We start from the raw sequence: 23,875 nt of genomic DNA, 5'->3' as shown, positions 1-23,875 counted from the left end.
ATTTGCAAGTGTTTTTGTGAGCAATGCTCCTCGAATGTACAAGCTCAACTTAGAGGGAACATAGTTGTCAAACAAAATTTTCCATTTTTTTAATTAATTTAAAAGCTCAGAAATAACAAGTAATGCTTTAAACACTCAGTAAACACGATGGCAAATGTCTTATTTTACAAATATGGCAAATGTCTTATTTTACAAATATATACATTTTGTTGTTTTTATTTAAATTCCGGATTAGAAATGAAATATGCCTCTGCAATAAAATCAGTGGAAAGACAATGGGCCTCCAGCTCCACCTGCATCCAGGGGAAAGCAACACAAACCAATTAAATTTTTTTAAAAAAGGAAATAACATGACTCTTCATCATTATCAGGGTAAGGCAATGTTCTAAAGCACAGGGAATAATAGTCTTTAAATGGAATGTGCCATCAGACTCAATAATCCATGGTTGGTGGGACAGCTTAGTCTGGACACCAACTGAGTACAGTTCAGTATGAGTCTTGGGTGTCCTTGCACACTTAATACCCAACGTGGTTCGAAGTCTTCCTGGTTACTTGCATCGCAGGCAAAGGACATTTTGCTCCTAACTGAAGCATATAAACCAATTTTTCCTTTGTGGAAACAGTTGCTCCTGCTTCTGAGCTCCCTCCCTCTATCTGGCCAGTGCATACGTGTCAATCCAAGAATACAATGGGTACAGAGGAGGCCAATGCTGGACATCCTGTGTTACCTTCCTGCAGGGAGCTGATGCTGGGGATCCTGAAGTCACCTCTGCAAGCAGTACTCGGGCGTCTGGTGCTGGGGAACCTGGGTGTCACCTTTCTGCAAGGAAGGAGGGTGGCCTACTGTGATGCAGCAACTGCCTACGACAGTGAAACTCCCGAGACTCTCAGTCCTGGGAGTGCTGCTACTGATTTCACAAGTTCTTGGTGACCAGATGGGTTTTAAAGTGCTTTGTTAGATGGTCACTCCTCAAAAAGCGCTTTTGACACTGTGCACATTCAAAGCGTTTATCACCTGCCAGAGAAAAGTGAGAAATGTCAGAACCAAACCTCTTGATCACTAGAGTATTATACCTTTGTGTACGTTAAATGTGTCTACATTCTGCATACCAGTAACCCAAAAAAGGCCAAACTGAGCTTCTCAGAAACTCAAAAGATGCCAGATTTCAATAAAGTGTCTCTTCAAAAAATGTATAAATATGAACTCATAGAAGATTAGTCTGATACCAGACTTTTGTCTTCTCATTTAGTCTGTGGAGAGAGCTGTTAGAGTTTTGCCATGTTAAGCTATTAGTTTTTATATCTTTTTGGATGCACAAAGGGTAAATTAAAAACATGAGAAAACTATATGTCCATCTGTAACTTCATATTACAGGTAAAATGCACGGAGGTAAAAGCTAGTACTTTGGGGTGATGTGCTGGTCAGTTTGGTAGCTCTGGAGTTACTCTTGTAGCTCTATACACTCAAGGAGGACATTTGTATGATTCTGCCCTGAAGTGGACATAAACTGAAACATGGAGTATGAGGGGGCCATTGAAAAGTTCTCAGCCCAAGGAGAAAATGTTATTCCACACTTTTCTTAAAACTTTTCATTTCATATCATTGAAACCAAAAAGCATCACAAAGTGTGGAATAACTTATAAGTTTTAAGGCTCCACATCATTCCCTTCTTGGTTGGGCTGAGAACTTTTCAGCGGCCCCTGGAATGTTAGAGTGATACGTTTATGAACCTTGATTATTTTTTGTATGCTATCAGACTAATATCTGAGCACCTAAACATTTTTGCAAATAGTTTACTTTGACATAACGTGTAGATTCCTTTTCTACACATTGCAGCTGGTTACTAGGAGATTCCAGTTACAAAACGCTCCTTTCATGGGTTGCTACCACATACGAAGGTCATTTCATAAATAATGAACACTTTTTTTAATTTACATGTTATTTTTTTTTTTTCAAATATTTCTTTACAATCCTTCAGTATAGTCTCCATGCTTTGCAATGACCGAGTACCAATGTCCGTGAAGCTTCATTATTCCATCCAAGACACCATTTTTGTTCAGTTGCCGAATGGCTTAGGTAACAGCAGAAGAGAGCTCTTCCAGAGATGCAAAATGATGTCCACGGATAGGTTGTTTTAACGTTGGAAAAAGGTCAAAGTCTGGTGGTCTCATGTCTGGACTGTAGGGAGCATGAGGCAACACCTCCCAGCCATATTCACGTAGTTTTTCAATGACGAGTGGAGAGCTCCATTTTCCCCACGACCCAAAAAATTTCAATGAGCTCAATCAAAAATCAAACAAATGATGATTTTTGCTTATGATCATGAAGGCATCATCATCACAGACAAAGTTCCATGTGGAAGAAGTGTCACAGCAGTGTATTATTGTGATTTTTTGCACAAAACCTGACCTCAGTTGCTCTTGGCTAGGTCACTCATTCTTCACGACAACGCTTGCCCACACACAGGGCATGTCATTGAAAAACTACACAAATACGGTTGGGATGTGTTACCTCATGCTCCCTACAGTCCAAACATGAGACCACCAGACTTTGACCTTTTTCCAAAGTTAAAACAACCTATCCGTGGACATCGTTAGAAACATAGAAAAAGATGGCAGAAAAGGGCTATAGCCCACCAAGTCTGCCCATTCCATATACCCGCCCCTTGACTTTATTCTCTTAGAGATCCCATGTGAATATCCCATTTTCTCTTAAAATCTGACACACTGCTGGCCTCAATCACCTGCAGTGGGAGTTTGTTTCAATGATCCACCACTCTTTCGGTGGATCATTGGAACTCTGGAAGAGCTCTTTTCTGCTGTTACCTAAGCCATTCGGCAACTGAACAAAAACAGTGTCTTAGATGAAATAATGAAGCTTCCTGGACGTTGGGACTTGGTCATTGCAAAGCAGGGAGACTATATTGAAGGATTGTAAAGAAATACTTGGGGGAAAAAAAAAAGTAAATTTTAAAACAGTGTGTGCATTATTTATGAAATGACCCTCGTATATAACAATCTTACAGCTCCTTTCATGGGTTGCTACCACATATAACAATTTGGATACAGAGAAGATTACAGAGTTGAAATTTTGTGCTTATTCCCCCCTACCACAGCAGACTGATGGATTTGCATGTTACATACCTGTATGTGTCCTTGCATGCCGCTGTAATTCGTCACTGCGTGTAAATCTCTTTCCACACAAGACCCAGTTACAGACAAAGGGCCGCTCCCCTGTGTGTAAGCGTACATGCGCTCGCAATAATGAGGTTTTCCGGAAGGTCTTTCCACACTCGGGCACATGACATACGTGCTTTTTCTTCCCCTGCTCTCCAGATCTGAGAGGAAAGAAAACCACAACTGCTGTTAGCATCAACTAGGAAGGGAAAGCACACCGACAGCCATTTGTGGCAATGTAGTTGCACTCTCTTCTGTCTGACAGAGAAGGAACTGGTAGAAACTGAGAACAGAAAACCAAATCTCTTACATGCTGTGAAGCAATTGGCTACAAGAGTGAAGGTTGACGTGAGAGCACTAAAGCCAGTTACATAACAGCCAAAGCCTCCTTACCTCTTTTCTCCATCTTTGCAGTTGGGACAGGTACAGGCTACACGCCTCCTCTTCTCAACAGGCTGTGCTTCTCCTGATAAGGCCTGCTCCATTTGCAACTGGATCTGGCTGGGGCTCAGGCCACTGATGGTTAGGTTACTGCCACACATGTTCTGCACAGTCAGCTGCTGTTGGCCTGTTAAAAAGAATCACAACACACAATACTATCTGTCAAGGGACACTTGCAGTTACCCTGGAACAACACTCCTCTTCAACTAGCCCCCTATTAGCCCCCATGTAAGACTACTCCTGTCACAATGTTTATGACCATGTTAAATGTTAAAATAACACAATATGTTATACTCCACTCGTAGAAGTGCATCTAGCATTCATCCACCATTCTACAATCTCTTTAACATTCAGGAAAAAAGGCCTCAGAATTGGAGCCTACGCACAGTCGTGTCATAGACTGAGGTGATCAGCGTAGTTTTTTTGCTCCATGCTCCAGTCATTGGCCAAAAAACCTGATAACTTTACTACTTAAGGCATTTTTAAGAACAAGCATTGCTTAAGATAAGTAATTTAGATGTCAATCTTTTTCAGTATAATGGACAGGTGCATATTTAATAAAATGGTGAAAAACAGTGAATGTTATTGAAGATAACTTGTAATAGGAATTTAGTAGTAAAACAGAAAAAATATATAAAGATTAAACTAAATTCCAAACAAGATAAAGAAAAACAGTAAAAAAAAAAGTAGTAAAGTTATCAGGTTTTTTGGCCAATGACTGGAGCATGGAGCAAAAAAACTACGCTGATCACCTCAGTCTACGACACGACTGTGCGTAGGCTCCAATTCTGAGGCCTTTTTTCCTGAATACTAAAGAGATTGTAGAATGGTGGATGAATGCTAGATGCACTTCTCCGATAACATATTGCTTGTATTGATTATTTACACTACTCGGGTTGGTTAACTTTAGGTCCTGTTAAATGTTAACCCAGCTTAGCACCCCCCCAATAATTAACCCTATAATTCTGTCTAACTTTCCCAGTTAAAGGATGCTCATGGCAGTGTCCCCCCACAGGTTAAGGCTAACCCGGGTACATACCCTCCCTGCCCACTACCACTCATTAAAAATCTGGTCCTCTCCCAGTGCCCCACCTCCGGTATTGGTGATGGTGACAGGAACTCCTTGAACCTGGACCCCGTTGATATTAATGGTCTGCATAGCCTGGGCTGCAGCTGCTAGCTGAGCTGTATTTACACTAATGATTCCTCCAGCAGGGGCAATTTTGGGCAAAGTGCGTTCTTTGCGTGCAGCTCCTGGCGTTTTACTGCCACTTCCTATTTGTGAACTTTGGGACATGCTGTTACAAGAGGGCACAGGTGATGATGTCACTGGCACTGCAGGAGTTTCCTGAACAATCACAGTTTGCAGTTCACCTGATGGAGTCCGGATGTATACCTGGGAAGAAAAGGTGCACAGGCATGAAGCACTAAGGCACTGTCAAGAAGGAAAGCTTGTTCCAGTTCTACAACCTCTGCTGTGCTCCCCACCCTACTGGCTTCAAGCTCAAGACTCTCTTATTTTAGGTTTCATTACTCGCTTTTCCAAATCCAAGCTGCAGGTTGCGTTACAATTGGACATTCTAGTTATTTCACTGTTCCCAGAGAGTTTATAATCTAAGTTACCTGAAGCAATGGAAGGTATGGGGACTTGGCCAAAATCATAAGGAGCATTAGTGGGAGAAACAGGATTTGAACACTCATTCCCCAGGGTCTCAGCCTACTACTCTAACCACTAAATTAATCCTCTAGTGCCTCTCTCCTCCCTGCTTGGCATTTCTTCTACTTAAATATGGTGCTCTCCACCCCAGCACTTCACAAGTATCAAGACTGACTTAGTGCTGTTTACTGGTCTGTAGAAAATATGGCTACTGCTTCCTCAGTCAGCTGTAAAGGAAGCGCTCAACTACCCTGGGGTAAGGAGTTTTGGCCACTGCTCAACAGTGACTTCTGCCAGCCAGAATCAGGGTGACCAGACACCAAGTTCTGGTGGGAGCTGTGACTCAAAGTGAAAAAAAATTGTTTTATGGGTGCCATACTGACATTAGTATTCTGCCTCTTATCTGAAACAGCCTCATTTTCCTAACCTACAATCTAATATGTGGAATACGAGTCTTCACACTCCTAACTTGAGCTAATCTTAGTGAGGTGCAGTATTTGCCTATAGCATCTCTTCTAAGAAAAGTTGTGTCTAGGAGAGTTACCTGAGTAGGTGTTGGCTCACTAGGCTGAATCTGAATGTTTTGTAAGGCTTTTTGGGGGACAGGAGGAAGAGTTGCTGAGGCAGCTTGGACCACTCGCAGGGCCTGCTGGGGGATCTGTATCACCTGTTGCTCCTGTCTGGGCTGGAGCACCTGCAGCTGCTGCAGTACAGATGGTTGCCCTGAGCCTGGGCTCTGCACAATCAATAGATTGTTACCCGCCTGAATGATATTATCTGACATTGTCTCAATCAGCACAGTCTCCACTTGCTCAGCCATGGCCACAGATGTTGATGGGGATGTTGCCGCTGTGGCCAGTGCCAAGGCTTTCTTTTTAGTCTTTTTATTAGGCTTTGGACTTTCAGTGATCAGAGGCACCTGTTGGGCAGGATCAGCAGTGCTCAGCAAATTACTCAGCGGCAGGGTTAAGGTAACATTGCCACCACCAGCTAGCTTCATGAGATTGCCCACACTCTGCATGGAAGCCGAGCCCATGTTCACTTTCTGTGCTGGGGCGGGTTTGATGGGCACATGCTTCTGAGTGGTGCTGGGTGCTGCAAGGATGGCTTGATTGGTGCCAGGAATAATCTGTATCTGGTTTCCTGGAATAGTCTGCACCCGTGTCATGGCCTGGTTTTGTGCTATTCCCTGACACTGGATGCTGCTGGAGGAGTTGCCACCTTTATTGATGACCGTAGGGTTTTGGATGGCAAATACCAGCTGTCCTCCAGGGAAGGAGGTCCCATGCTGGGGACTCTGGATCTGAATGAGGTTTCCTTTCACTGACACAAGCCCAAAGTTGTTCTTCCCTTGGCCCAGAGGAAGTGGTGCTGGTTTAATTGGGACAAGCTTTCTTGGAGTGGGCTGAGGTGGTGCTGGAGGTAAAACTGCTACTTCAACAGGTGGGGGTCCAATTTTGCTGCATGTTGCTGCAAGAAGGGCTAAAGGGGAAGGCTGACAGTCCTAGAAAAGTAAAGAGAAAGGAAGAGGGGTTAGCCTGATACATATGGCAACCATGGAAACATGATGGCAGATAAAGGCCAAATGGCCTTCAATAATGCTCTGCTGTTATTAGAAGCTCAAGTTTATTAAAATTTGTTAACCTGCTTATCATATTTCTAAGCGACATACATAGCTTTAAGAACAGGGTTATACATTATATGTGACAGAGACAGATGTACATTTAAAGACAATGGGTTAGTGGAGAGAATTACAATAATGAATAGGACAGAGAGATGTATAGGGCTAGTACATTGGGAGGGGGATCCCATCTGCAAAAAGATGTATTATTATTATTATTATTTTTTTTTTTTTAGATTATAGGTCAATAAATAGAAAAGTTTTAAAATTCAATTTAAAGCGGTCTAATAATGATTCTTCTCGTAAATGAGTTGGCATAAAGTTCCATAGTTGAGGAGCTCTTGATACTAAAGTCCTAAGCAACTTGTAACGTGGGCTCAGTGCTTCTTGTTCACCAAAGGCTCATCAGCTATGTTGCCTCTGTAAATTCACTGGCCAGAACCATTTGTCACTGTATTCTATGAAAAAGCAATGTCATATTCCCCCATGTCCACTAAGAATAAACTGTTTAAATGGTCACTGAATTAAAACACAATCTGTACAGTTAGGGTTACCATAACCCTACCCCCCCCCCCCCCCATAAACACACGGTACACAATCACTTTGCCTTATCATGCCCTCTAATTCCCAATCTTTCACTAACTCTATCCTCTACCCCCTTCCATCCAGCAAGTCCTCTCTCCCTTCCCACCTCCATGTACCCCCTCTCTCTTGGGTCTCTTCTCACTTCCATCCAGCTTCTCCTCTTTTTCTCCCCACCCTTCTATCCAGCATCTCTCCATGCTTTTTCCATCCAGAATGTACCCTTATCCTTCCATTTAGTGTGACCGTGCGCCCCTGCTTTCATCAAGCATCTCACCTCGCTCCCTATCCTTCCATCTAGCATCTCTCCTCTACCTCTTTTGTATCATGTCCACTCTCTTCTCCACTCATCCTTCCATCCAGCATATTCTCTCTGTCCCTTTTCTATCCAGTATGTCACATTTTTCTCTTCCCATCCTTCCATTTAGCATGTACCTCTTCCCTCTCTCTCATCCTTTCATCCAGCATCTGCGTCTCCCCTCTCTCACCATCCTTCCATCCATTGTTCCCACTCTATCCCTTTTCCATTCAGGGTTCCCTTTTTCTCTCCCCATCCTTCCATTTAGCATGTCCCCTCTTTCTCTAACCCATCCAACTTCTCCCCATATCCCTTTTCCATCCAGTGTCCCCTTTTTCTCTCCTAATCCTTCCATTTTGCATGTGTCCCTCTCTCTCTCTCCCCCATCCTTGCATCCAGCATCTTCCATCCAGCTGCCCCACACCCCTTCTCAGGTTACCTCGGGTTCACTCCTGCTGCTGCTTACAGTCTGCAATGGCAAGATGAAGAAACGTGTATGGAGCCACTCTGCTCAGGCATGCACTGTCTGTTGTACCGGTCCTCTGTCCCGGAACAGGAACTGACAGCAGAGGGAGCAGAGGACAGGCACAGTTGATAGTATGTGCTAAGCAGAGCAGCTCTGCGTGCTTGTTTCTTCTTGCAAGTTACTACAGCTCACTGCTGCCCTGAAAACTGGACAAAAGACGGAACATAAAAAAGCCACCAAGATGCCCAACGGAGTCCTGCAAAAGAGAACATGTCTGGGGAAATCCAGAGATATGGTAACCCTATGTACACTCAACTTCCTCTTATATTGCTTTCAAATGCTGAATCAGAGGGCAGCAGGCAAAAGACTCTGGCTTTCATTCACATATCCTGGGGAACACACTTTGAGGTCCTTTTACTAAGGCGCGCTACCCATTTTAGCGCGCGCTAAATGCTAATGTGTCCATAGACTATAAAGGATTCGTTAGCATGTGCTAACATTTAGCACGTGTTAAAACAGCGCGCCTTAGTATGCGTTGTACTGCACGGAAAAGACCTGCAGTTAACCTTAGAATACCGCTGTATATCTCAGATCTCATCATCAAGCAGTCAGTCCTGGCAAAAGATGGAGACACCATATACTCCTCAGTTAGGACTGCTAGAACCACCACCACTTTATAGCTACAAAATAAAAGGAGCGGAGAAAGCACTTTGTGATGTGTGTCATGAAAGAGCAGAGTTTGAGTACTAGGGCTCTCAACCTGGCCTCCACTCCCTCAACAGTAAGCAACGCTCAGAGTGCTGTGGTTTCAAGCCTGATCTCCCATCTCCTCTTCTAATAGGAAGGTCCGAGTGCTGAGCTCCTTTCCTTACCTGTGCTGTGATGGCAGTGGGCTGCAGGTACTGGCTGGGGCTCACAGCAGTGGTGACAGACATGCTGTCCAGCGGGGCTGAAATAAGGAAACAGAGGGAACAGTTACTTCCTGCCATTAGGTGGCTTCTATTGTCTGTGGGAAAGTTTCCCCCTTTACAGATGGTGGAATTCCCCCCCCTCCCCAGCTCTGTCCATTGTGGAGACCCTGAGGGTCTGAAACAGTCAATACAGTGCTGTGCTTGTTGGTGCTACTTATCAGGCCACTGTCTGAGGTCTGACAACTCATAAGGTCAAATGAATTCATTCCATAAATTACTACTAGTTAGTAGAGCAGCTAATTGCTGTTGTAATATTGACATTAGTGTTGTGTTCAATCAGAGAGGCAAACTGCAGACTTTCTACAGTATACGCATTTACCCATGTTAATAATACAATTTAAAAACTCCCTCCCCCCCATCAGAGCAGGGGGTAAAGGAGGACTAGATGAATGAACGAACATACAGGCTGCCTGATATTCTGCACTATTTAACTGGCCGGTTAAATAGCGCTAACCTGTCTAAGCACTAATATTCAGCACGAAATGGCTGCTAAATATTAGAACTTAGCAGATAGCTAGTTACCTTGTGAAATTTAAAGCACTAGCTGGCTATGTTTAGCAGCCAAATTGAGCCACTTTAATAGCTGGTCTATTTTTTGGCTACTATAAACTTAATTTTGCCAATGCCGAATATCGATTTAGCCAGCTATGTTTATAGCAGCCAAAAATAAACGGGATATTCAGTGCTGTCACCAGAAACGGCATGGCATTGAATATCTGGGCTCAGCGCCAAACACAGGAGTCAGCTCGGCTAACTCCCATGGTCTGAATATTGGCACCAGGGATTTTAATTTTTACTTTTGTATTTGCATTTTGAACCTACTTCAGAGTGGGCACTTGTATTTTTCCTCACTGCCTCAAACTTTCATAGGGAAAATTTGCAGGGCATTTCCCTTTGAAAATCAATGCTTGTCTGTACTCTGTACAATGTGTCTGGGACAATCAAGTCTTACAAGCTCTTTAAAAGTTGCCCACCTGAGCTCTTACATTGTTGCCTACATTACACAGCAAGTAACAGACTGAACAGTGCACATTTGGATGTAATGTCCCTCCTTAGACAGGGCTCTGCTGTTTGTGCTACAGTGGCCAAGTCATCAGCCGGCAGCATGTAGTAGAGTTTCAAGTTTCAAGTTTATTTAATGGCTTGATTAACCGCCTTAAACAAAGTTTCTAAGCGGTGTACATTTAAAAAGTTACATTGATTGGGTAACAAAACAGTCCATACAATTAATAAATAAACTTAATATGCTAAAAATTAACATTGTTAAACACAAGGTAAGGAGGGATGAAATACAATTTATAAAGTAAAGAGGAGACATTAAAGGAAAAATACAAAAGGGTAATAAGACAGGAACTCAATTTCTCTGTGCCGTCCCCACAAGTTTTGTTGCTGTCCCTGTCCCATTCCTGTAAGCTCTCCTTAACTGCACAAGCCTCGAACACTTATGATTTTAAAGTATTTGAGGCTTGTGCAAATGATGACAGAGCTTGCAGGAATGGGGTAAGGACAGGAAAATAACTCAGACGGGATGGGAAAATGAGTTCCCTTGAGGACGGGGGAAAATTTGTTCCCGTGTCATTCTCTATGCAGCCTGCAGTGAAAACCAAATCATAGAAAGCAAAGCTGCTTACCTGTAACAGGGGTTCTCCAAAGACAGCAAGAGGAATGCAGCTACACTTGCTGGTGAACTCTCCTGATGGAACCATTTTAACGGTGCTCTTGTAGAAGTAAGCCTTTTGGTTTACTGGGCATGCATAGGATTTCCTGCACATGGTACAACTGGTTAGTCAGTTATGTTACTAGCTCCCTATAAAATGTAAAAGAATGGGAGACAACAGGTAGGAAAGTGTGACTGCATTCCCCTGCTGTCTACCTAACCTGTTACAGATAAGCAACTTCGCTTTCTCCAGGGATGCAGGCACACTTTCTGGAGATTCACTAGCCGAAGGAGATGGTCTGGGTGGTTGGATTGCCCTATTAGCAGGCTAAAAATGTTCTTAGAATAGATTGGCCGAATGCTGTATATGCTGAGGTGTTATGGTCGATGCAGTGGTGCTAACAAAGATATGCAGAGAGGACTATGTGACAGCTTTACATATGTCCAGCAGGACAAAGGCTTCCAAATGGGCAATGGAGGAAGCCATAACTCTGACACAATTAATGCAGTCCAAGATCCAGGTAGACAATGTCTGTTTGGAAGCTGGAAGCCCAGGTTTATCTGGGTTAAAAGTGACAAAGAGCTAATGGGATTTGTGGATGGATTCAATATTCTGGAGGTAAAATAGGGCCTATAGGCAGTCCAGTGAATGCAGGGCCTTTTCTGCTGGTGAATAGTGGGGGTCGGGGAAGGACGTGATTTAAGGTGAAAATCAGAGATAATTTTGGGCAGAAATATTGGATGTGTTTGGAGAACTTGGTTGAGGAGGAATTGAGTCTGCAGTTCACTGGCATGATGTACTGAGGTGATAGTCTTCAGGTCTTGAAAGGTTCCTTTCATCAACATTTCTAGAAAAAGATTGATGTCCCAGAATGGTAGAGGGGCATGTAAAGAAGTTGTAAATTGTTAATTCCTTCATGAAATGGGTTACCAGAGAATGCACTGAGACTGGCCCTGTGGTCCATCTCTTCATTATGTTTGGCAATGATGGAAAGATGGAGCCTAATTGAAGTGGTAATGAGACTAAAGTCAGCGAGGTAAAGGAGATAAGGATGTGGCAGGCAAATGGGGTTTTGTTGTTGGTTGTGTGCCCAGTGGGCAAAACATGTCCATTTGGATTGGTAGGATTTTCTTGTGCTGGGTCTCCTAGCCACTAAGAGGATGACTTCACTTCCTGGGAGACTGGTAGGCATTGTTCAACTTCTATGCTGTGAGAGAGACTGTGAAAATTGGGGTGCAGGAGCTGGCCTTCTGTTGTGCGATAAAAGTTTGGGAGAGTCCCATATGGACCAAGTTGTTTTGTAGTATTGACTGGGTCACTGGGGTGTTAAGATGAAAGTTGCAAAGGCTAAAAGTATCTTCTGCAGAACTCAAGGTAACAGTGGAAAGGGGAGGGGGTGGGAATGTATATAGGAGTCCTTCGTTCCATGAGATGGTGAAAGTATCTCGTGCAAAGCTGATGCCACCTGGATAGAAGGAGAAGTAGAGCACACACTTTACATATGCTAGCAGCAAAGAGGTCTATACAAGGGTACCCCCAATTTCCAAAGAGTTGAGATGCGGTTCCATACAAGCCCAGTAAGCCAAAAGGTTCTTTACTAGGAGTCATCAACTGAAAAGTGGGCCTGCATCTTACTTGCTCGTCTCTGGAGAAAAATAAATGGCAGAATAAGACGAGATAGTCTTTCCAGTCTGTCTTTCCCACACTACCTACTAAAATTCTACATTCCCTTATCCCTTGGAAATCCTCTATACTTGTCTCATGCTTTCTTGAATTCAGATACCATTGTTCCCTGGTCCTGGAGGCACTCCAGTCAGTCAGGTTTTCAGGATATCCACAAGAAATATTCACAGAGAGATTTGCAGGCAACTCTCTCTCACAAATATTGTGGATAGCCTGAAAAATCTGACTGGCTGTGGTGATTCCAGGACCAGGTTTGGAATCACTGCCATAAAGAACTATTTTCTTACTCGCAAGTCTACTCCTGTTCAGCCATCCTGTGATCCCTTATTCTAAAGCTTGCTTTCCATTTTAAGAGGGCAGTCTCTTGTGCATTTATACCATAAAGATATTTACTATAAATGTCACCATCATATTTCCTCTATGCTGCTTTTCTTACGAAGTATACACATTTAGATCTGAATTGGGTGGGAAGGGGGCAAAGCCAACGTGGCAGCAGTTTAAGGCAGCTGAATTGTAGACTCTTTTTCTATTCATTGTAATTTCTTTTTATGCCTAAAGGGAAGATTAGGTTGATCCTCGCAGATAACTGGCTCAGTAGTTCAGTATCCTGGGTTGGCTGTTAGAGGGAAGTTGGATGTGATGGAGATGGTTTTTCCGACAAGCTGAGGTTTCACTCAGTCCTGGAGAGTTCTCCCCTAGTCCTACCAGAGGACTTCAGGAGCAGTGGAGGTGCAGGATTGGACTGCAGCGATGGACTCCACTGCTGAAGGGCTCTCTAGGGATGGAGTGGTTACTGTGAGAATTGAAGTGTCAGCATCAGACTGATGCTGTGCAACTGGTGAAACTCTCAGCTTTGGAAATGAGAAGCAGAGAAAGAGATGATCTTCTGGGTGGTTTGGCCCTCAAAGCAGCCTGTCAGACCTTTGCCAACAGCGCTGGAACATAGATGAAAGGGACTACTTCAGTTTCCCTGGAGGAACTGGCTGTCTCATCAGTCCAAATGGAAGATATGCTTTCAGGCTGGTTGTCATAGCTTTGCAACTTTACAATTTGATTCTTGGGATGACGCTCAGGAGAACACTAATTAACAGCTGCCCTGGATCTAGCTAATAAAGAATTTAATACATGTTAATCCACAGATTGTTTTTTTTATATAGGAATTTTGAATTAGATTCTAAGTTGAAATTTTTCTACATTTGAGACGTAGATACATTATGGACATTTAGAAGATGCATCCTCAAGCCCTGTCATCCTTAGTTAGGGTATACTATATCCTCTCAGCATAGTAGCCTTGATGGGACTGCTTTATTAGAATTTTCTTAAGATATTAATCTTACTCTTTATTACGAGTACATTAATTGCTGGATATAGACCACAATTTAGTTTTAAAACATTTTTCAAAGTACAGGATGGGTTTTTGGGAGGTCAAGTTTAAAATATTTTCTTACTGCCGTTGCAACTTTTCCTTCCAAATATATAGTCATACTGTGGATCGGTTAACAAATTTATGTTTTATGACACTTTATATCTTAAAAGCTTTTTTGCAAGGTAAAGTCCAGGATGAAGGGGTGGTTGATATATCATGCTTGGGAAACATCTGGAACTAAAGACTGTAAATAGGTTGGGATGGTTAACTCAAGATTTTAAATGCCTTGTCACACAGTCATGGATTTTGTCCAATCAGTAATTTTTATTTGTATTTCTTTATTTCTGTTGGTTCTGGGAACATAATGACAATCATTTGTAAAAGCATTATAAAAGGTTTGGCTCCTATCCTATGATTCATAGCAAAGATCATTGACCATTTTGGTAGTGACCCTCTGGACCAACTCCATCTTGCTTATATCCTTTCAAAGCTGCAGTCTCCAGAATGGCATGTCATACACCAAAGATTCACAGAGGCACTATCGCTTACTATTTTCCTGGTCATTCCTCTTGCTGTGTGCACCCAAGTATCCTTCTGGCTTTTGCTCTCACTGTTATCTACCTGATCAGCAGATATGATTACCCCCCAGATCCTGCTCTTCCTTCACAGACAGTACTTTTGCCTGCTCCCTCGGATTTTCGCAACCCACATTCATAACTGCATTTTTTAGCATTAAATCTTAGCTGCCACAATCTAGATCAGTGACCCACAAGCTTTTTTACTTGGCAGCACAGTAAACTCTGGGTCTTGGCTGAAGGGCACACGGAAATGTGTGGATGTCGCCATGATAACATCACACGCATGCGTAACATCATCATGTCAACATCTGTGCATGCGCAAAGGCCCTCCAGATGAGGCCCTAGGCCGCCAGTGGGGGGTGCTGGAGCAGGATAGGCATGTCCTGTAGGCAGTCAGCCAGCGCCTCTCCTCCTCACCGGCGTCTCATGGCACACAGTTTGTGATACACTGCTCTAGACTATTCTTCAAGGTTTACACCATTCCTCATATTATCCCCACATTCCAGAAGGTCATCTACAAAACATTCCACAGTATTGTTTACAAAAATGTTGTAAAGAACCAGACCAAGGACTGATACCTGTAGCACAACACTGGTTAACATTCCTTTCTCAGAATGAAATCCATCTATCACTACCCCTTGTCATCTGTCACTTGACCAGTTCCTTATGGCTCATGATAAATCTACTGATCACCCTATGAGGAAGCATGTCAAAAGAATTGTGGAAGTCCAAATACACTACATCTAGTGTATACATACAGCTCTCTGGTCACTCAGTCAAAAAACTTGATCAGATTCATCTGACAAGACCTGCTTCTGGTAAAATTGGGCAGCCTGCTATGAAGCCCAGCTTTATGCTTCAAGGTAAGCCATAACTGTCACAGGCAGCCTCTGGAAGTCCAAGTTAATGACATGCAGCAGACAGTGGCATGATGTGAAGTGTGTACTTACTGCAGTGAAACCCTACTGTGCAGCTGGGCAACTAGAGGTGAAGTTTCAACAAATTCAGTTCAGATACAAAAATAAACAAATCCTTGTGGCACTCCAGTTCTCGGGGACCTTTGAGCTGATCATCTCTCATGTATTTTAAACTTCTTGTTTCCGACCACTAAGAAACGATTTAAACCATTTGAAGACTACCGCACCTACCCCCCACCAACTATGTGCTGTGTGAAAAAAAGCACACACCACCATAGTAATGTGCAATCTATTGCTGCATTGTGAGTAAAGTGTCCAGCTTCTTGTCAATGCATGAGTAAGAAGTAGCTCATACACTGAGAGGGAGAGACACACATTTTAAAAAACCAGACTCCGTGATCCCCATCCCCCACCCTAAAAAATTCACCAGTAGCTCAGTAGAGAATGACATGGTGACAAAATTCATCACCATTCCTGTAGATAACAGCAGGAAACAACCCCATGTCATTCTTTAGTGTCTATCTCAGCCTCAGTCTTTCTACACCAGCATTCTTCAATGCAAGGCTTGAGGGTCAGTGATTCTGCCCATTCATACTCTGATCCATCCCTCTCTTCTTAAAGAATGGTTTCCCACAGGGATGGGAATGGTGATAAATTTTGTCACCATGTCATTCTCTACAGTATGTCCCGAATCACCCAGCAAAAATTAACTGGTAGCTCAGTGGGCCCCTTTCACCAGGTGCCATCTACTCCAGCGCACCCTGGTCAATCTACCAAATAAGAGAATGCTTCCCTTAGTGAATTGCCTTATTTAGCAAAGTGATCTCCTAGCAGTACTGTATATCCTGATGCACTATCATTTTGGGAAGATGGCATTTTTCCAGACTCCCAACTTTAGAGGTGGACAGGGTAAGGAATTTGGGGGATCAAGCTGGAACACTAGGCCTTTTGGGAAGTTTGGGTTAAAACAGGGCTTTGAGTGGATGTCCAGAAACTTTGGCTGTCTCCATTCTGGGGGTCCACAAATTACCGCTTGCACCTCATGTGCCCTCTGCCCCTGGGTTCAACATTTCTCCTCTCTTCCCTCCCTAGTCCAGCCATTGTCCAAGCTCTCTCTCCTCAGCACCCCAGGCTCCAACATCTCTCAATCTCATTTAAATGCCTCCCTCCCTCTATACCACTCACTGTTCAGTATCTCTTCCTCCTCCTCTGGTTCCAATATTTCTTTCAATCTCTCTTCCCTCCCTCCTACCCAGCCACTGTCCAACATCTCTTTCCCTCACCTCCAGTCCCAGGTCCAGTGCTCCCCTGTATCAAACATCATCGCTCCCCCCGTCTACTTTAAATTGTTTCTTCATCCAGGTCACTGATACTGGCAGCGATTTGAAGAGGCCATCTGCTCGACCCAAGAGCTTGCTCTCTGCTGTATCCTACCCTTGCAGAAGCAGCACATTAGGTCAGGAAGGGGTGGAAAGCAGCAGAGAGCAGGCTCTGAGCTTGGGTGGACAGCCTGTTGGACCACTGTCACTGTTAAGTGACCCAGATGAAGAAATGATTTAAGGTAGATCGAATATGTGTGTATGGGAGGTTGGATAGAGGGGGGAGTACCAGATCTGAGACTAGAAGACCACCAAGTTTTGTTTTTCTTTTTTTTTTTGGGGGGGAAGGGGGGAGGCAGAGCGTGCAAGGGGATCATTTGGGAGTTCTTCAGAGCTAGGGGGTCTAGGTGCCCACAAACTACTAGGGTTTCTTTCTGTGGTGTTGGGAAGGGGTGTCTAATGTCACATTTGAGCCACCATGTATCTTTAATGATGTAAGATGAAGTGCCACACTTCACTTCAGATAACCTGTTTGCTCCCATTCCATCTTTACACCAGTCCTGATCTGGTGTAAAAAATTCACTAGGAGAAGAATTAAAACACTGGACTAGATTTTAGCACTGTTTCATATTGGGAGCAATCTGTCATGCAGTGATTTGCACACCTAGTGTGCTATTCTTCAGCAAAGTTCTTTTACCACTGATTTTCCTGTGCTAAAATTTCTTACTGCATCAGGAATAAGAGTAGTGTATGAAAATAAGGAATAAGCCATGCACTAACAAAAAGTAGCTTACCGCATCAAGGGCCAGAAGGGACTGGAGAAAGGTCAGAGTGTATTCTGGAAAAGCTCATGTAGTTCATCATCTCCTGATACTGTTTTGGTTGGGACCAAAAGAGCAGCTAACTTTTGCATGTTATACTGGAGGTTCACACAGCAAAAGTGCCAATAAATATTTTTTGGGGAATTGGTATTTCTTATGTTTTTGACACTTCTGCTCCTAGTGTGTTACTATTTCCTGTGAAGAATATGGTTTTCTTTACTACTGCCTCACAGTTATCAGAAACATGACATAAACATGACATCTTTTTAACATGTTCTTTCAAAGGCAATATTTCTATATGGAAGTTTTGTGTATACCATGACAGAAGGAACCACACTCCTAAGCCAAAGTAGTTAGAGGACACCTTTGCAGTACTGTAAAATGTTAAGTGCTAGTGTGATATCTATTCTTCTTCTGATAAGGAAAGGGGGAGTGAATCTCAGATCCCCCATTAAGATTTCATCCAGGTGGACAAACTGCCCAAAAATGAACCGTGTCCTGCATTTTCTGGAAATGTCCTTAAAACTCATGTTTGCCCTTAAACCCCACCCCAGGTCAAAACCAGCTTCTATTAAATAAACCACTTCTTCAGAAAATCAAGTGTTTCCTCTGCCTAAATTTACTGCTGGGGGGGATCTTTTTAGGAGTGGAGGAATAGCCTAACGGTTAGTTAACTCCTTGTGACTCAGCAAGTTACTTATCCTCCACTGCCCCACGTACATAATCTCCCTTCCCTTCTTTTTATGAAAGTAAGAAGTAGGATAAAGGTAACAGACATTTAATATCTGTCTTAATGAACTTCTCATGTCACTAACAAAATATTCTAAACAATACTTGACAATTTATGAGTATTGCAGAGAAACCCAAGGCAACAACTAAAGAATGAGCAATACTAGGTGTTCAAGCAGTTAGATATCAAACATCAGATTTACTGATAAAAAGATCCTTACTGCATATAGCTTATGTGCATATACATCTAATATAAAGGTCAGTTTAGCTCTCTTCTTAAGTCAAGGGTGGGGTTGCTCTCAGAGGGTTATGCTATTCTGATGCCTGATTGATTGTATTGCTTGTACTGTTTTGGTACTGTGATGCTGTGTTGGTGTGCATTTTTGGTTATAAATAAACAATTGCAAAAAAATAAAAAATAAAAAGGGGGGGGAGTCATGGCTACAAATCATTTGGGGTATTGTTCTTTAGACCAAAACATGAGACACCCTCAGACTCCCTGCATATAAACAACAAAAAAAAGGCAGGGACCATTGGGGAGACTTTAGAATGCATGCCTTGACCACTGTGTTTTCACAGAAGCAGATAGCAGATTAGGTCCAAGGCTGCAGTCCAGACCCACATTAAGGATTTAGAATGCTACCAACATGTTACTAGCTCAAATTAGGAGGACCGGTATGTGCAATTTGTCCTATATATTATTTTAGGTTTATTTATTCATTCAGATTTATTAATCACATATACACAAATGCCTGAAGTAATACAATTATAAAAAGGCATCAGAACAATAAAATCAAACTCAACATCATCAAAATATAATCCCCAAAGAATAAAATCCAGTCATCTTTAAGAGGTCTACTGCCTTAAAAATGCAAGTATTCTTTCACATGCTCAATTTTCTCTGGCAATCAGGTTTGGAATTATAAGTGCCAAGAACTTATTCAATATAAAACAAACATTGTTTACATGTAATGGTCACTTGCATATTTCCCCAAAGGGCATGTATGCTTGATACCACCATGTATGTATTTACCAATTTAATCATTGAAACAGCCAATCTTGGCAATAAATTTCATATAAGATGGATTCAGTGATATACTGTTAACAAGTTCTATTTTTTTCAGGTTCTTAAGCCAAGAAATTAACCCAAAATGCAACCTGTAAAAAGTCACCCCAAATCGAAAGAAATTATTTCTTCACTACAAAGTTCTTCTAGTCAGGAGCATATTGGTCAAGTGTCCCAATGCTCATGCCAACCAAGAGATTTATATTCCATGCTTCCACCCATATTTCCTTGCTTGTGTCTGACACCATTCCCATTAATGCACAAAAATAGCAGAAAACAGTTGCTGCTAGTACTGAATAGATAGATATTCAACTAGATGAGAAGAGTTGCTCATTTCTGAATTGGGAGAGAACCAGCAGCAGATTTTCCACATACATACCTCATGCATCCCTGAACCTTATCCTCTCCTTAACCCCTTATCCTCATATTTCCTTTGTAGTTATGCCAAGTGCTCTAGAATAGAGAGCTGCACGGGAACAGGGATGGGAATCCCATGGGTTCCCCCTTCAGGTCATGGGGATCCTATGGGGACGCCCCCTAGGGTCGCAGGGATCCCGTGGGGACGCCCCCTAGGGTCGCAGGGATCCCACAGGGTTCAATACAATTCGAGCTGCGAGGCTCGTCTGATTTTCCTACCTTCCCTGCTGCGAGGCTCGTCTTCCATTTCCTGCCTGACCTGCCACAGCACACATAGCCAATCGGAAGTCTTCCCCGATGTCAGCGCTGACGTCGGAGGGAGGGTTTATGGAAGACTTCCGGTCGGCTATGTGTGCTGCGGCAGGCAGGCAAGAAATGGAAGACGAGCAGTGTTCTCCCTAGCACCCTGTTGTCCCCCCGCCAGCTCAGCCAGTTTTTGCTGGTGCAAAGTGCTGAGGTACTCAATTTCAGTGCTTTGAAAATATCTTTATATTGAACAAAACGTATTTTCTGGGTCTTGTAGTGTAAGCTCTTCGAGGAGAGACCTCCATACCCGATATGCCTCTGGCCTAATGCTGGGCTCATCTATTACCTGCTTGGCTTGAATGATCTTGTCCAGAACTTCAGACAGAACAAATAACTCGTATTTGACCCAAGTTAGTTGCAAAAAAGAGGTGTCCAAATGTCTCTGCAGAGCTCGGAAAACTACATGCTAACATTTCAAAAATTCGATTAAATTTCTGATGCTTCTTTTAAAATAATAGAATGAACGAAGTGAGTTAAATGAGTATATTTTTATTTAATTATATTTTATTCGAGATGGGTCAGGTTTTAGTGTGGCACTGGATAACATTTAAAGCTTCCCCAAAACAGTCTGAGAAGGGATTCATATGCAGACAGAGCTCAGAAATAATTTTTTAAGATTAGTTGCACAATATATGCTTAGGATTTTAGATTGGGATGTTTTAAGGCTAAATCAGACAGCAGAAAAATATAAAAGAGTCTCCTCTGGCAAAAAGACAGGAGATAATGTTCCTATTTCTGTATTCAGGATACAGGGAAATCTAAGGCCAATTAGACATGTTTTAAAAAACCAAATTCAAAAAAGAAAAGTTTCCAACCAGTTCTCAGGACACACCCAGCCTATCAGTTTTTCAGGCTACCCATAATGAATATGCATGAGATAAATTTGTTTTCATTACTTCCACTGAATACAAATCTATCTCATGTATATTCATGGAGGGTGTCCTTAAACCATCCTGACTAGGTGTGTTTGAAGACTTGAGTTGAGATGGAATCCCTGTAAAATTTTTAAATGAAAATCTCCAAAGCTAAATGAATAAAAACAAATTATTTACTATCCCAAAACTTTGTTTTCTAATGTCTGCGTAGAAGGACAGTAAAAAGAGAGGGGGGGGGGCTCTAGAATCACTAAATTGGCAGGAGTGATTCGCAAAGCGAGTTTTGAAGTGGCTTTTTGATAATTTTTTTAAAATTATATTAATTTGTGTAGATTGGTTGGGATGTATTATGATTTTTTTTGTAACCTGCTGTGAAATTGAATGTAGGGATATGGCAGGTAAACCCTGACTGTAAACCCATAGAGACACTAGATCTGGACGGGGGGGGGGAGAGAGGAGAGAGAGACAGAAAAGGACCTTGAGGAGGGGCTGGAATGCAGACTTGAACCAAAAGGGAGGGGAAAGACAGAGCAGATGCTGAACTAGAGGGGGTAGAGAGGGGAAACACACTGAACTGAGGAGAAAGAGAAGAGATGCCAGGCCCTGGGGAGAGGGAGGACAAAGAGAGCGAGACAGACAGAAAGACCTCAAACAAAGGTGGGAGGACTCAATATGTTAGCTTTGGGAAATGTATGTAGCAGATGTCTTTGAATTGTGTTCAAAAGAAAAGGAAATGCATTTCTGGTTTTATTTCTACAGTGTTGAAGTATTTGCTGATCCTTGCTGTGACTGGTGGGGATCCCCAAGCACCGCCAGCAGAATACCTCCTCTAGAGAGGGCCAGAACTCCCCTCCACCAAGCACAGCAGTCGCTGGCAACATCCATGAGCCACTGAGGTGCTAGCATCTGTGACTCAGGGACGCTACTGCTGCCTGCCAAGCTTGGCAAAAGGGACCCACGGCCAACTGCAAAGGAAGTCCTCAGCTGACAGCTTGGGGGTTCTCATCAGCTGAGTATTTATTTATATTGTATATTTACATTAGAGGCTCTGGTAGAAACCCGTTTACAAAGTATATACTCTTCCCAATTAATATTTCCAAATTAATAAAGGGTCTTTGCTTATTTGTAAATGGGTCTCTACCAGAGCCTTTAATTCAGTAGCATAATTAAATGAAATAACTATTTCTGAAGTTTATAGGGATGGGCGGGGATGGAGGGGATTCCTCACAGGGACGGGTGGGGACAGAGGGGATTCCTCACAGGGACGGGCGGGGATGGAGAGATTCCTCGCAGGGACGGAGGGGATTCCTCGCGGACGGGTGGGATTTCTGTCCCTGCGCAACTCTCTACTCTAGAGCAGCTAGCAATTTTTAGGATAGCCTTAATTTATATAATCAGGTGCAAATACAGGCAGGTACCTATGCCAGCAGGTGGGGGGGGGGGGGGGTTTGAGCAGCAAAACAGCAACATAAGTTAAACAATAGTTTCTGAGCCATCAATATCTATTTTTAAGGGAGGGGAAGGGTTAAGCTGAAGGTTCGCTAAAGGTACCCCAAACCCTTCCACTGGCTCTGTGAACATGCATGAGAGTTGCATGCATACTACTGCTATTGAGCAGAAATATCACGTATATTCTCAGGGATAGCCCGAAAATTTGACCAGTTGATAGCATTCGAGAACTGAGTAAATAGTCAGATACAGTCTTCCTACTCCCTTCAACTTCCTATGAACACACTCCTAGCCCTCCTACATATACAACGCTTCAGGCCCCTTGTGTACCCTCTACCCCATATTAACCTTTTCTACTTCCTTCATCCTCCAACAAAGTACATATATATATATACATAGGAGGGGTAGCAGCGTATCTTCCCTAGCCTATACACGCTTCCTATTCTAAATGCACATACAGCCCTTCATTCCGCTCCCCCCGTCCAACAACGTATCCCTCCCACACTCTTCCCCCATCCACTTCTACGGCTCTTCCGCCAGCTCTAAGGCCTACTCCGGAAACGCGGCCCCACCATTGCCAGGTCGGTCCCGCCTCCCCAGACAGGTCCTTCCTCCCCGGGGCCGGGCCCGCCCCACCCGGCCACAGCACAGCAACTCCCCACCCCCGACCAGCCACGACAGCGACTCCGAGTCCCACCGACGGCAAAAGCAGCCTGGAAAGTGAGAGAGTAAAGAGCGGCTCCTACCCACCGCTCATGACGCCATTCCTTCATCCCCGGTCCCTGGCGGACTGCACCACCGCCCCGCCACATCCAATCACCACACACCCTGCTCATGAGAGATGGGGCAACGAACCAATGGCAATCAAACACTGAGCAATGGGCAGTGCGCCTGGCCAATGATATTGTCCATTCTGTGATGTAAAGTGATCGACGGTAATATCTACCAATAGAGGGTGAGCCTTAGGTTCTTGCGGGCAACAGGAGTCCCTGCTATGACGGGCGTACACTAAGCCAACAGATTCGCTATCATAAACTTGACTGATGGGGCATTGATCCAATGGAATGATAAATGCCACCCACTTGTTGATTGATGGACAGGCTATATAATCCATTCCTGGTTAAAAAGAAAAAAACCGTAAGCGCTTTTTATCACTTTTTGAGTCTCCACCCACTCGACGAAGGCGGGTCCTGACGTGCCAAATTGTTGCTGATATGATTGGCTAATTTGTTATTGATTGACTGGCAAATGACCAGTGAGAAAAACAGTTTCCTGTGGAAAATACGACCTCCCTTCTTTAAGACGTGATGGGGGAAGGCAGGAGAAAGCGGAGTTTGGGAGGGCGAGCACTTAAAAGTTTCTTTCTATTTAGGTGATAGCTCGTTTCCAGACTTAATTGTTGTTATTTATGTCTCTACTTTTATTTACTTGTTTGAATTGGTCTGTTACATCTGAGCATTTGGTATTAAGAACATAAG

General features: G+C 43.2%; 1 protein-coding gene across 6 annotated transcripts; it reads right to left on the bottom strand.

The window, feature by feature from the left end:
* Positions 1-61: 61 nt before the first annotated feature.
* On the bottom strand, positions 62-23,509 carry SP2 (Sp2 transcription factor). 6 transcript variants are annotated; one of them, XM_033917574.1, is made up of 7 exons: positions 23,480-23,509; positions 9,115-9,191; positions 5,820-6,779; positions 4,711-5,014; positions 3,571-3,745; positions 3,145-3,338; positions 62-1,015 (listed from the first exon to the last, which is right to left on the bottom strand). In XM_033917574.1, exons 2-7 carry the CDS (start codon positions 9,175-9,177, stop codon positions 915-917), a joined length of 1,797 nt encoding a protein of 598 aa, XP_033773465.1. In that variant the 5' UTR covers positions 9,178-9,191; positions 23,480-23,509; the 3' UTR covers positions 62-914. The 6 variants fall into 6 exon arrangements, with proteins under 6 accessions (XP_033773465.1, XP_033773462.1, XP_033773460.1 ...); XM_033917571.1 differs by lacking the exon at positions 23,480-23,509 and adding an exon at positions 23,344-23,416; XM_033917569.1 differs by lacking the exon at positions 23,480-23,509 and adding an exon at positions 23,148-23,284.
* Positions 23,510-23,875: the final 366 nt, after the last annotated feature.

The sequence above is a fragment of the Geotrypetes seraphini genome, chromosome 13, assembly GCF_902459505.1.
Source record: "Geotrypetes seraphini chromosome 13, aGeoSer1.1, whole genome shotgun sequence".
Taxonomy (NCBI): Eukaryota; Metazoa; Chordata; class Amphibia; order Gymnophiona; family Dermophiidae; genus Geotrypetes; species Geotrypetes seraphini.
The sequence above is the reverse complement of the archived record's forward strand: the minus strand, read 5'-3'. Positions and strand labels throughout refer to the sequence as shown.

What these genes read in the sequence shown, in the direction of transcription:
- SP2 (XM_033917569.1), bottom strand. An exon ending in GTGAGCCAACACCTACTCAG is followed by an intron (nt 5,015 to 5,819) that starts GTAACTCTCCTA and finishes TTTTCTTCCCAG; the next exon opens with GTATACATCCGGACTCCATC. An exon ending in TGCAAAGATGGAGAAAAGAG is followed by an intron (nt 3,339 to 3,570) that starts GTAAGGAGGCTT and finishes CTTTCCTCTCAG; the next exon opens with ATCTGGAGAGCAGGGGAAGA.